At 40.3% G+C, this 14,587-nt stretch overlaps 1 protein-coding gene across 13 annotated transcripts in view; it reads right to left on the reverse strand.

Moving 5' to 3' along the window:
• The window catches only part of PLEKHA6 (pleckstrin homology domain containing A6), a 224,201-nt gene that overhangs the window by 115,941 nt on the left and 93,673 nt on the right, over nt 1-14,587 (reverse strand). For 3 of the 13 annotated variants that reach the window (XM_081947839.1, XM_081947840.1, XM_081947828.1), the window contains one exon: nt 11,984-12,038. The exons of the other annotated variants lie outside the window; for them this stretch is intronic. In XM_081947839.1, coding sequence (XP_081803965.1) covers nt 11,984-12,033 — 50 coding nt within the window. In that variant the 5' untranslated portion in view covers nt 12,034-12,038. The remainder of the gene's footprint in view (nt 1-11,983; nt 12,039-14,587) is intronic. 13 annotated transcript variants of the gene reach the window in all.

Below are 14,587 nucleotides of genomic sequence, written 5' to 3' on the forward strand. Positions count from 1 at the left end.
GTGTCAGAAAAGCCCCTGGCCCACTGCCCAGCCACAAGCTGGTAGGAAGGCCAGGGGACAAAGTGTGATTGAATGTAAACAGTGAGGAGAGGGCAGGGAAAGTTACTCAAATTTCTGGACAAAAAAAAAGGCTGGAGCAAAAGCAGGGTTGCATAGCATACAAGAAAAACAGGCAACATTAGACTGTTCATGTTCCTGGGACACTGGTAATAGTGAAGAACAAGGCTTCATGTTACCTAGTACAATTGAGAGCAGACTCTCTCCTCAGAATTATCTCAGTGATTTTAAACGCCAATGTTTCAACTTTAAGATGTCTGGACCTCAACTCCTTAGAATTAATTCCCTAGCCAGCGTGCTTAAAGTTACCAAGGTTGAGAGACGCTGCATAACACTTTTTCTGAAAGGTAAATAAATGTTCTTGTATGGCAGCTTAAGCTAAAAACATAGTATTTTCTGAAAGTATTATTTCAGATTTCAATATCGTGCTGAGATAAACACTTTTCTGATCATATATTGCACAAATGATGAGCTACAATGTCTGTATGTTGTAGCAGATAATCAGAAGTCATATGCGTTGGTGCATTCTCTCTTTCTCTCTCTCTTTTTTGCAAACACACACACACACACACACAGAAGGGGGAGGGAGGAGAGAGAGAGAGAGGAGGGGGAGGGAGGAGAGAGAGAGAGAGAGAGAGAGAGAGAGAGAACGGACAAACTGGTTGCAAAGAAATTGTTTGGTCTGCACTTGGCAATTCTCATCAAAGATCAGGCTATGACAGCAGTTTGGCTCTTTGCAAAGCAGGGTCTGTGAAAAGAGTCAACCTCATTGGTATAGGAAGCTGTAATCTGATTTCCCGAAACAGTTGAAGCATGTAGCAGTGCCAACAGCAGAAGTGCATGATTTCCTAGGCAATACTCCCTGCATTTTGGAACTGTATACAAAAATGTAAAACTTGGATGGTGAGAAGCAGCTTGTGGAGATCCACATCCTCTCTCGTGGAGCCAGATTGGATTGGATTTTGGGAAAGAGGAGGGAATTCAGCCTAGACTCAATCCCAAATCCCAAAAACAAAGATTACCAGCCTAGTCACAAAATAAAACAATTATCTTTCTGCTCAGTAGACATTTGGCTCCACTGGTCAGTTTGCTGGGCACAGAAAGTTCTCAAGCATGGTGATGCTCTTGGCTTTCTCTTCTTTGGGAATACAGATAATTGAACAAGTACTCTGGATAGAAGCCAGATAATCTAGGGGGAATTAAGAATTAAGAAAAACTTCTGAGATGAAGCTTCAGACTCTGTTCTGTTCTCTCTTCAGGATAGGAAGAAGAAAAACCAAGATCCTCTGCCCACTGACCCTTGTATAGACTTTGCCCTCAAGGAAAGCTAATTGTGTTCAACATTACAAATTCAAGCATCTTTCAGCTGCAGAACTGTTACAGTAACACAGGTTTCCTATCCTTAATGTTTATCATATTGCTTGATCGATGTAACCTTTAGCCTTGTTTGAAATCCAGTTACTGGTTTTTGGATTTGAACTGTTGGTATGTCTTTATTTCAAAATGAAATCAGAAAGTGTTCATTTTACTTCTATTTATGTAAGCATGCTGCTTCCTGTCTAATGATGCTGAAATTTGTTTTTGAATCCAAGTTCGCATGTGCAATAGGGTACCGGAATCTCTCTTTCGTAGACCTGTTTTTAATTTTGACTTTGAAGAAATAGCATGCACAATCAATGATTCTCAGGGCTCCCCTTCGGTTTCCATAGCCAAAAATATATTGATGCCAGGATAGAACAGCAGCAAGATTGAAACCGTTTCTCTGAATTTGCCAACCTCCTTCATGAAATAAAGGCTTCCCATCTGGAACCATAGTGGATTTCATTTATTGTTGAAGCTGCTGGACTGCTTTGCTTTTCAGGATCAGGAATCCATGTTCCCCTACTCCCTTCTCAGTCCAGTTCTTTATACTCTACCACCTGACCCTGTCAGCAGCAGCAGCAGCCAGTGCTATGCATATTGCTAAAACATCCAGGTGTTTATTGTTCCCTTCACCCGCCTTTGCTCTCTAAAATCCAGACGCCCTGCTGCCAAAACATTTGCTTCGCTTGCTTCAGAAAAATACCAAAGTAAAGGCGTTTCACAAATGCTATTGCATCCTGCAATCCAAATGAAAGGCCATCATGCTTTTGATACCATCGATCATGGTATCCTGCTGCGCCGGCTGGAGGGGTTGGGGGTCCGGGGCACCATTTTGCGGTGGTTCGGCTCCTACCTTTCTGGCCGGACGCAGCGTGTGTTGGCAGGGGAGGAGAGGTCGACCCTACGCCCCCTTACTTGTGGGGTGCCACAGGGGTCGGTCCTCTCGCCACTCCTGTTCAACACATATATGAAGCCGCTGGGTGAGATCATCCGTGGTTTCGGGGTGGGATATCATCTCTATGCTGATGATACTCAGCTGTACTTTTCCACCCCGAACCACCCCAACGAGGCCGTCAAAGTGATGTCCCGGTGTGTGGAAGCCGTACGGGTCTGGATGGATGGCAACCGACTCAAACTCAACCCCTCCAAGACGGAGTGGCTGTGGGTACCAGCTCCCCGGTTCAGCCAATTAATTCCATCATTGGCCATCGGGGGCATCCAACTCGCCCCCGTGGAGCGGGCGCGCAATTTGGGCGTCCTCCTGGATGCCCGGCTGTCCATGGATGACCATGTGACAGCCGTGGCAAGGGGGGCGTTCCACCAGGTTCGCCTGGTGCGCCAATTGCGCCCCCTACTGGACCGGGACGCCTTACGCACAGTCACTCATGCGCTGGTGACGTCTCGCTTGGACTACTGTAACGCTCTCTACATGGGGCTTCCCTTGAAATGCACCCGGAGGCTACAGTTGGTTCAGAACGCAGCCGCGCGGGTAATTATGGGGAGTACTAGGTACTCCCATGTGACACCGTTTCTGCGCGAGCTGCACTGGCTTCCTGTGGTCTATCGGGTGCGTTTCAAGGTTTTGATAACAATCTTCAAAGCGCTCCATGGCTCAGGACCTAGTAACTTGCGGGATCGTATTCTGCCCCATACATCCCTGCGACCAATCCGCTCGCACAGAGAGGGTCTCCTCCAGGTGCCGTCCACCAGGCAGTGCCGGGGGGCGGCGCCTAGGAGTAGAGCCTTCTCTGTGGCGGGCCCAGCCCTGTGGAATGACCTCCCCCCGGATATTAGGAATACCTCTGACCTCCGCTCCTTTTGTATAAAGCTCAAGACCCACCTATTTCAAGTAGCTGGCCTGGCTCAACTTTGATCCAACTATATCGCTCCTGACGGGTTTTTTATTTGGGGTATTTTAATTGTATTAAATTATTTAGGGGTTTTTAAACATTGTGTTTTTAATTTAGAAAGTTAGTACCTGCCAGAACCTTCCCCTGGATGGTATCATGGAGAAAAAAACCTATAAAATTAAGGAACACTAGGAAAGGCTTCCGAAAATGTCATCTGAGATAAATTTGAAACCGACTTTATTATAACATAAACTGGTGAAACAGTTAATCCTTATCAATTTAGGATATGTGCAAACCATTTTTGGTGTATTTGTGATATATGTACAGATGTATACATTATAATCAGGGCACTCAGTCAAGAACTCACCCGTATGTGTTTTAATCTGGCCAAAGGCAAGCTTGTGCCACTGGTATGTGAAGCAGCCTTCAGTGTTAAGTCATTACTGCCAGATTTCTAGAAGTGGTTTCACTTGAAATATCTAAAACATTTCTCAGGCCAGAATGTGCGAACTATTAATGAAGAGGAGAAAATGCAACAGCAAATGCCGCACAGAATGCCCATTCTAACCTATACTTATGCCTTGCGTATGAATGGCAGATGTTGAAAATGCAAATATTGATTTCAAATCCTCTTATGTTAAAATGGTAAAAGCATCACGTGGTAATACTGTAACAGATGGAGTCACAGACCATTGAAACAGAAGGAACTCATTAACTCAATTTTACAGATGAGATTATAGAGGAAGCAACTACAAGAGACAGTATTTGTTGGAATCACTTGGTACATTCCAGCTTTGGAAGGTGTGGGGTGGATTGCAAATTGCCTTGTGGAAACATATCCTGCAGCTAAATGCCCCAGTATTATTCATTGATCAGATCTGCGATTGAATTTTATTTGTATCTCCAGGCTTCCTGCTAGTGACTTCACTATAGTGTTCATTTTATGGCAAGACCAAAGTGTGTCTTCAGAAAGTGCTCGTGTCTATTCTTAGAAGTCCCCAATGAAACAGTCTGAGTATTGCTGCCATTTCACCCCATTGCAAATTCATTTCTGCTACTATCCTTTCAGGTTTATTGCTTTAATCACCCTGCTTCGTACCATCTGCTACCTTTCCTTGGCTCTGATGAACAGCTTCCTGTTCCTAAAGCAACCGACCCTCAACCTGGTTACCTCCCAGAAACATTCTTCATTAATGTCATCATCTCCTGTGCCTGTGCCAGCTGAAACGTAGAGGCTGCCACCCTTTCATGGACAATGCCAAACCCAATTTACTAAGAGTTTATTCTCCTCCTCCAAGATTTGGGAATACCCCTCTGCCTTTTGTAATTTCAGCCACGTCTTTCGATCTCCACCTTCTCTCCCCAGCTTGTGACAGGTTCCATTCTTTTGTCCTGCCCAGCAAATTCCTGTTTGACAGTCTTCCCCAACCTGATCTTTCCAGTCGAAATACATTGGGCTGTAACTCTAAGCTGATTAAACAACAGCAGATACGAAAGGGTTCCTGCTGTACTGTATACAGTAGTAGGGGGAGGGGGAACCAATTAAAATTTGCATAAGAGAAAGGATCTCCCTAGGAAAATCTCTGCATTGAGGTGAATGTTGTTACACCTCTGTATTTTTAGGGTTCAGCAATTTTTTAGAATTTAGTCTTTATTCCGATGAAGCAAAGCAGTCCCTCAAACTCTTTAGGAAAACAGCATGCCTCCCTCTTCTTCTAACAGAGATGGCATCACATATCTATTTTACTGGTTCTTACAAAGCTTACCTCCTCAGCATTGTCTGGCACTTGGAAATTTTGAATGAGATTTCTGCATATGCACTGCAACCTCTTCCAGTTTATCCCACTGGGATAAGGCAAATTTAAGATATGCCATGTGGTAGCAGAGGAAAGTCCCCATCTGTCATTTCTTGGCCACCTTCTTCCTGATCCCTCTCTTTAGCGGACAAGAGTATTTATATTTTTATTTATTTCTTTGAAGTTTTAGAAAGATTTGGATTTGCTGCAAAGCACAGTTGCATCACAGCTGGCACTCCATCACTCTTCCAATGGGTTTGTAGATGATACAAGAAGAGAGCAGACAGTGGTGTCACTGCCGACTCAAGCTGTTAAAAGTGCAAGCAACTAGAAAGTCAGAGGCTTACTTTAAGACTGTGCTAATAATCTTTGTAGCTCAAAATTAAATGGCCCAGTATTTCCAAGGGCATGTCTAATTCATATTCCATTATTCTGCCTAAGGTAACTCAGAAATCTTACCTGAATTTGTGTGATAGTGCAAGTACGTATTATATTGAGCTTGCAAAGAACATTGCAAAGCTAGAGCTGCGGTGGTACAGAGGTTAGAATGCAGTACTGCAGACTACTTCCGTTGACTGCCAACTGCCTGCAATTTGGCAGTTCAAATCTCACCAGATTCAAGGTTGACTCAGCCTTCCATCCTTCTGAGGTGAGTAAAATGAGAGGCCAGATTATGGGGGGGGGGCACTATGCTGACTCTGTAAACCGCTTAGAGAGGGCTGAAAAGCCCTGTGAAGTGGTGTGTAAGTGCTATTGCTATTGCTACATTGCTGTCACAGGCTTTAAAATGATTTGTTTGTCCCTTGATTTGTAGCTGAGACCTTTTTTCATGCAAAGCATCCAATCTGTCACTGACTACTATTTCTTCTTATTTTTTTATTAAGGTACTCAAAGAAAACTCTTAGGATCCAAGCTTCTGTGGCAGGTTTCCTATATTCCTTTGAATTGAAACGAGGCAATCCAATAATATACCGGGTTATAAGTATTGGTGTACGCTTCCAAGCACGATCTCAATTGGGGTAGATTGTTTTTACTCCTTTAAGTTTCCCTAATATCTTTGCAACTCAATGTCTGATCTTCATGGTGTTTGGTTGGTGCAAATTCCTTGTTAAATGATTCTGCACTGCCAAAGTGTCATGAGGATGTATCCATCGGGCTTTATCAGGTACCAGTAATATAGAAGCACAAGATTATGAGGTACAAGGTTATTGAGGAAAATCCATGAAAATTACTAAGCGTAGCAAGAAATAAAGCTTCCCCACCCCCACTTCCCTGTATTAGGGAGAAAGTGAAGTACCTACCCTGGTGATTTCAAATGAGTTAACACGGCAGATTTTAAATTTCCCAGGAGAGCTATTTCTTATAACAACTAGCAGAATGTTACTGTTCTTTGTCAGCTGTTTTATTAGCATCTTGCTGGTTCTCTAAATGCCCCAGAGCTTGAAGTGATCTATGTGCATGCATGCATCCCAGAGTACAGGCTATTCTAGCTTCAGGCAATAAAATGGGAGCATTTTAGAGAACAGGATGGAAGGAAGCTTTGTGGTCTCATAGGGATACTTTGCAAGGCATCATATTCTAACCAGCTGTTAGACATTTCACTGCCCTTGCTTTCAGTTCACTTGGCAAAGCTGAATCCATCAAGAAGAAGATAAAATCATTCCTCAGAAATCTAGTGTCAAAAGTAGAGAACCAACATCATTCACTGCTGTGAAATTGTGATTATGATAACAAAATTATCTAGATTTTATACCAAGTATTGTCTCCTCTCTGCCCTGGAAGAGTCAGGATTCCTAGAGGCTTAAGAGCTACAAGTTCTAAACATTTTCATTTGGCTTCTGAAATCTGCACAGGGGATTTGGGGTGAAATGAAACGCTCAAGGTGAGGTGCAGAGAACGCTAAATCTAGTTGATCTTCAGAGGTATCCACCTGGGGGGGGGGATGAAAGAGGGTGGTAAATGATGAAAACAGCATCAGGTGGCATAATTCAAACTCCACCTCTTTGGTACATATGCCTCATGATGTTACATGAATCTAAAAAGGGGGCAGAGTTCCCAACACAACGACATGATTTTTTCCATTATTTTGATGGAAGTGATGTATTCTGTGGATACATCTGCCCATCTTGAACCAAGACCAGAGAATATAATTGTATTCTTTACTTTCTTCCACACTGAACAAGTTTTCAAATATTTCACATTTATGTCAGTTTTGAATGATTGCTTTATGGAACATGTGTGAAGGCAGATTTTCCCCCCCTGAAAGATGATCTAAAAATATGAAATGAAATAAAAATTAATAACAGATGTGCTTATGTCCATTTATATGCCACCTTTTACACAGAATACATGGTACCTATCAACAACTGTAACAAAAATGGAATAAAATGATGTTATAATTTCTTTAAATAAATAAAACCGCCACAAAATGCCAAACAATAGCCACAGCTTGCCATGATAAAATCTATTAGAACATTTTTTAAAAATGAAAAGGGACATGGAACAAAAACTTTGGTTGAGGAAAGTTTTCCAAAGTTTGGGCTCCCCAGTGAGCCTAGGATTGGCACCAGACTTGGGCCTTTCAGTACTTTTTTTTTTCTAACCTTCTTCCTTTTTGCCTTTCATCTCCCACTTGTCACCATGGTTACTCCTCTTTTAGTGCCCCTAATACTGCATTGCATCACTGAAAAGGTTCTGTGGGGAGCTGGAGCTTTTGACCTTGGGCACTTCACCAGTCCATGATGACAAGTGTCGTAGGTGGAAGTTAATCAAGCATGAAACTTCTGAAGTAAGCCTAAACCATGGCAAAGCCATCAGGAGCCTCCCCAGTCATGCCAGCCTTTGAGAGTGAGTTACATAGGGAAGACTGTTTGGGGCACATTCCCAATCAAATGTTCTTTAGCTACTGGATGGATTGAGAAAAGAATCTCTTTCAAGGATTTGAGCTACTTAACAACCTGTAGGTCTCCTAAATTAGTAGGATCTATTGCCTTTTTTCTGAACTTGCAGGATAATGACCTAAAGCTATAACACAATTGGTTGGATTCCAATGAAAGTGATCACAGAAAATGAATAACTTTGTTGTCACTTTGAATGTACACTAATTGGCATACATTAAAAATGAAATTTCATTGCATACAGCTCTTAAAGGGTCACTGCCTCCAATTTTACACTACATAAACATGACAAGATAAATAAATAAATAAATAAATAAATAAATAAATAAATAAATAAATAAATAAATAAATAAATAAATAAATAAATAAATAAATACAAAATTATGTACAATATATACCCACTGCACCTATAAAATACTGGGGCTTTAATATATCCCAGTATTTCACATTTTAATTTGTTAACATTGATGCTGCAGTAAAGATATACGTATCTAATGTTTCATTATTCCCCCAGGTTTTCAACTGAAATGAAATAATTTGAATAAGGTATTTATTGTCTGCAAGATTATAGATTACTCAGTGATCTTCAATTGTGGTATTTTTTTGCACTGGCTCAGAGAATTGGGGAATGAGAGGCACGATGCTACGGTGGTATTGTCCTTTCTCAAGTGCTGATTCCAGTCAATGCTGATAGGGAGGAAGACAGCAGATCCCTGCTTTGTGAGTTACAGTTTATCTACTCCTATTTAACATTTATATGAAGCTGCTGGGTGTGGGTTAGCACAGGGCGAGGTATCATCAGACCACTGATGAAAGCCAATTATATATCTTTGCCCCAAGCCAACTAAGTAATGCTGTAAGGGCATGAATGGGAAAGAAAAGCCTTCAAATTTTTTTATATTTTTATTTTTCACATTTCTGAACCACCCATCTCCTTCAAAAAGGTTTAAAGAGCTTAATCTCAGCAAAACCAGTAACTGTGGATCTTAAATCTCCTCCCAATTCACTTGTAATGTGTTTAGAGTTTTGGTTTCGAAAGAGTTTCGAAAGGCAACAATCAGATAAATGAGGCTTGGGCTCATACTAAGAAAAACATTTATGAAAATGCATCAGCTTGTTCTCCACCAACCCCTTCAATTTCCAAGGAGAGGGGGGGAGGGAGGGGGAGGGGGGAGAAAGAACATTCAGATTTGCAAGATTCTGTAGTAGAACTGCTACCATTTCTCTAGGAATTGGAAGACCTACTCACAGTAACTCATGCCTTAGTCATCTATTGGTTGGATTACTGAAACATGTTGAACATATAGTTGCTCTTAAAGAATTCTTGGAAACTGCAACTAGTTCAGAATATAGCAAGTGGGCAGTTGAAGGCATAACATGTTCCACAGCCTGCTCTGACTTCCAGTTCACTTCCAGATGCAATTTAATTTACTGGCTTAGCCATCTTTGATAGAGCTGGAAGGGACCTTGAAGGTCTTCTAGCCCAACACCCTGCTCAAGCAGGAGACCCTATACCATTAGTCCTACATGACACAGGGCCACATTACTCATGGAACTACCTGTCTCCAATTGTCTCTATGTAGCCCTCAAAAAATGACAGGGTTGGCATATTCCAGATTCCATCTATTAGGTAGTGATTTAATAATTAGGGACTTGGGTGCTGTACTTTCTTTGGTTGCTGGACCAGCATATCCCAAGAGATTCAGATAGCTTCCTCCTTCCTTCCTTCCTTCCTTCCTTCCTTCCTTCCTTCCTTCCTTCCTTCCTTCCTTCCTTCCTTCCTCCCTTCCCTTCCCTTCCCTTCCCTTCCCTTCCTTTTCAATTAACAAAATGTATTTACTTTATCTGTGCTTGTATAATGGTGATGATGGCATCTTATTATAATCCCTTTATTTTATTTAAAGCATAGGTATATTTTCAAAAAAGATATTTTCTATCAATGAGCAGATAATTACTGAAGTTGTGTAATTATTATTCACTGTGGCATTAGCTCCAAGCAGAGTATATTAAATTATTTTTTTATAAAGAAGTATAAATCTTTGAGTTTAATGCCAACATCTCTATATTATATCATGCCAAGTTTATTTATGGTATGTTTATTATGTGTTCTGGAATGATATCTAATTTTTAAAAGTAGCTTCATTTCAAATTTGTTCCTAAAAGTCTCTGAAAAGTGCTTTGCGCATCTTTCCAATACTTTGGGGGTATCTTACATGCTCACCACACAGGCTAGAATGTTCCTTCTGTTTTGTGAAATTTTCAACATTTATTACTCTATACTTTCTTTATTTTGGCAATTATTGATGGAGTTGTATTTGTAAAATATTTTGTACCAGGTATTCTTCAAAGCATAACTGGGAGTGAATTTTATAGATTTGTTCCACATTCTTCTGACTGTTTCTTTCAAGTTTTGCATCCAATTTAACACATATGTTCTATCTCTGTGTTGTATCTAAGTAGACATTTATAGATATATACTGATTGTGTATAAACATTTTCAAACTCTGTCATTTTTCTTAATGTCGCTATCTCATTTTTGAGGTCGGATTTTATTCTTCTAGCAATTTGAAAATAAATCAGCGATGGTCTATTCCAGCTAATTTTTATTGTGTATGTAATTCAGTGGTGAAATTCAATTTTTTTTACTACCAGTTCTGTGGCCATGGCTTGGTGGGCAGGGCAAGGGAAGGATATTGCAAAATCTCCATTCCCACCCCTCTCTGGGGCCAGCCAGAGGTGGTATTTGTGGGTTCTCCAAACTACTCAAAATTTCCACTACTGGTTCTCCAGAACCTGTCAGAACCTGCTGAATTTCACCCCTGATGTAATCTATTCATAAGGTCTGGGTGGACCATGTTTACATATGTTATTACGTTTTTCTTACCATAATTGTCTCCAACATGAAAACCAGTGATGGGATTCAAATATGTTTACTATCAGTTCTGGGGCATGGCTTGGTGGGGATAGCGTGGCTTGGTGGGCGTGGCATGGGAAGGATACTGTAAAATCTCCATTCCCTCCTCACTGCAGGAGAAGGTTACTGCAAAATCCCTATTTCCTCCCGATCAGCTGGGACTTGACAGGCAAAGAATGGATGGGGGCGGGGTAAGTCAGAGGTGGTATTTAACGGTTCTCTGAATTACTCATAATTTCCACTACCAGTTCTCCAGAACTGGTCAGAACCTGCTGAATACCACCTCTGATGAAAACCATTTAGGGGAGAGCCAAATGGTGAAATGGTTGGGCTTATTTTCCACATGGAGTCCTATAGTTGTGTTAAGCTTTGTCTTATAATGTGTCCTGTTAAGTTTTTATACTCTTTTGGGTCCCTGTGGCATACGTATGTGTGAAGAACATTAGCTAGGTCAACTCCTTCCAATATTGTATTTATGTTTTGTTGCTTGGTGATTTTATCTACTCTGTGGAACATAACAAAGAGCTTGTCTGTAATACAGTTTGAAAACTGGAAAGACAAAGCCACCTCTTTCATTGGAGTGGGGTTAAATTTTAAATTTGTCCCTAGGTTTTTCCCCCACTTCATATATATTTTCTAATTGTTTCTTGTTGTTCATGTAAAATCTTTTTCTAAAATTGGGGCCATTTGAAATAGCAATAGCACTTAGACTTATATACCACTTTACAGTGTCTTTATAGCCCTCTCTAAGTGGTTTACAGAGTCAGCATATTGCCCCAACAATCTGGCTCCTCATTTTAGTGACCTCAGATGGATGAAGGCAGAGTCAATCTTGAGCCATTGAGAATTGAACTGCCAAACTTCTGGCAGCCCGCAGTCAGCAGAAGTAGCCTGCAGTACTGCATTCTAAACACTGCACACCATGGTTCATTAATAAATAGATAATTTATCTTGGGTAACACAGTCATTTTGATAATTGCAATTGATCCCTGGCAGCCAAATTCTTTCTGCAAGAAATCTTATTTTCTTTATGTTAAATATTTAGTTATATTTGTTTGAGTATTCATTTTGTATTCAGAAAACTTTCTAAAGCTATGGATTATTTACTTTGTTAGCCATCCACAGGGAGTTAAAGATCTGGATGTTCCTGTAGGCATTTGGGCTGGAAGACATGTTTAGTTATTATATTATTAACTATCAGTATAATTTTGACACTGCTTATTGCTTCTGATAAACTATACTATTGACTTCATTGGTTTTTAATCCTCTACACCAGTGGTAGTCAACCTGGTCCCTACCATCCACTAGTGGGTGTTCCAGCTTTCATGGTGGGTGGTAGGGGTTTGCTGTAACTCTGCTTTATAAATTTTATAAAGTAAAGTTACTTCCCTACTTTATAAATCACCATTACTGTGGAACCTGTGGGCGGTTAGAAAATTTCACTACTAACAGAGATACAAAAGTGGGCGGTAGGTATAAAAAGGTTGACTACCCCTGCTCTACACGATACAGTGCCTTTAGTAATAAGGATGGCTATGTAATCTTTTTCTTAATCAGCCTAGGGAGCAGCATTTTTCATTTTGTCCAGCACAGGGATAATTTGAGCTATTTATTAAAAAGCCTAAATTAAAAAGATTAAAAAGAAATGCACACAACCTTGCTAAATGTAAAATGAATATAGGGCAAAGTTTAAATCCATTTGCCAAATTAGAAATCAACCGTACTGCATTCAAAGCATTATCTACAAACGAAAAAGACAGCAGTTTCCATATATGTAATAAGCATAAAAAGAAACCCAGCTTTGCAACAACATCTAAAGCTATATGCTGACAATGGCACCCAAGGTGAAGATGGTAGACCCTGACAGGCCACAGCCAGCATGTCTCCATCCCAAACCCAGGTTTAATTGTGCCAGTTCCCTTTAATTTCTGTAAGTAGGAGAAAAACAGGTGTAGTAAGAGCATACTGAACTATCATCATGTCACAACCCTTAGAACAGCCTGAGATAATGAGCTACATGTTTTTCCAACTTGTCTTTAAACATCATTTTATGCCTCCAAGGACTTTCAAAGTGCTCAGACTCAAGCCTATTATTTAGATCGGTGTTTCTCAGCCTCAGCAACTCTATGATGTGTGGACTTCAACTCCCAGAATTCCCCAGCCAGATTTACATGTAACTGAAGCCAATTACTTAGATGTAGCTCAGCAATTTTTTTTACTCATCTTGGTAAAGAGAAGCCATCTCAAGATTACTAAGGCTGTTTCTTTTATAGCTTTCCTGTATTATTCTCATTAATAGATGCTTTTTACCAATACAGGTGAAAAAGGCCACAGACAATGCATACTACAGCATCAAGACAAAATGGGTTTGAGTTCAATGTGGTTTATTTCCAACCAAATGTGCATTAGATTTATAAGATAAAACGCATAAGATTGTATGCATATTTGGTTGAAAATGTTCTATAGCATTCAACAGAGCCTATTTTCCTGCAAGTTCAGGAAATTTATAAATCTCAGTGATAATTTTTATATTTAGTCAAATGACAACCCTTGAATACCTGAAATTTTAATATCAACTTTATGTTGATTGTATAGAAAACAAAACTGTTTCTAAATGGAGGCTCTATGAGCAGAATAATTCTCCTTCTTTGACTGCATAAAACCTATTTTGACCTAATCCACATTGCTCAGTATTAGGTCATTAAGACACCAAGTAACATATTGGGCACCATATGGCACAAAAATCACTAATTCACTACATAGTAAACAAAATTTATCCAGATTGCAATTCTGTATTAGAAATTCTTGCTAATTATTGATTGTATAAACTACTACTTCTCAGCCACTTTTCAGCATAAAGTGGTTTATATTAATGTTAGAAGTGGACTAGAGTCATCCACAACTGTCACAATGACCAATGTACCAGTTCCATATTATTTGCACAGGACATGGAAGATCAGGGGGAGAGCACTGATTTTAACACTTCAGCATTCACTTTAATTACCGTATTTTTCAGAGTATAAGACGCACCGGAGTATAAGACACACCAAGATTTTGAAGAGGCAAATTTAAAAAAAAGTTTTTGCACTCTGTAGCCCTTCCAAAACCGGCCCGTTTTTTGTGAAAACAGGCCAATTTTTGTCCCCCAAAAAGGGAATGCATACCCTTTAGGAGGCTTGTAGAGTGCTCCTGGGGACTGGGGGCGAAAGAGGAGCACAAAATGGCCTGTTTTTCAAGAAAAAGGGCCCATTTGTTGTCAAAAAAGGCATGCATAGCCTTTAGGAGGCTTATAGAGTGCTTCTGGCAGTTGGGGGAGGCAAAAATGAGCAAAAAATGCCCCATTTTCCACTCATTTTTTCCCTTCCCAGGCCCCAGCAGCACTCTGGAAGCCTCCGAAAGGCTATGCACTGCCATTTTTGCAAAGGGGGAAGGGTTTTGGAAGGCAAACAATGATGTATTCAGTGTATAAGATGCACCCAGATTTTCACCCTCTTTTTTGAAGGAAAAAGGTGCGTCTTATACTCCGAAAAATACAGTATGCAGCAAAAATGGCACTTTCCTCATAAAAGAGTGTTCTGTAGTATTGAGAGAAAGTGCAAACAAAAGAGGAAAACTCTACAAAAGTAAAATTAGTGACCTCACAGACACCCAAACCATCTTTGCTGGCCATAGTTATTGCTCACACAATATTGAGTGATTTTGTAAGGGAGG

The sequence above is a fragment of the Natrix helvetica genome (genome assembly GCF_964273705.1).
Source record: "Natrix helvetica genome assembly, chromosome: 3".
In the NCBI taxonomy this organism is placed as follows: Eukaryota; Metazoa; Chordata; class Lepidosauria; order Squamata; family Natricidae; genus Natrix; species Natrix helvetica.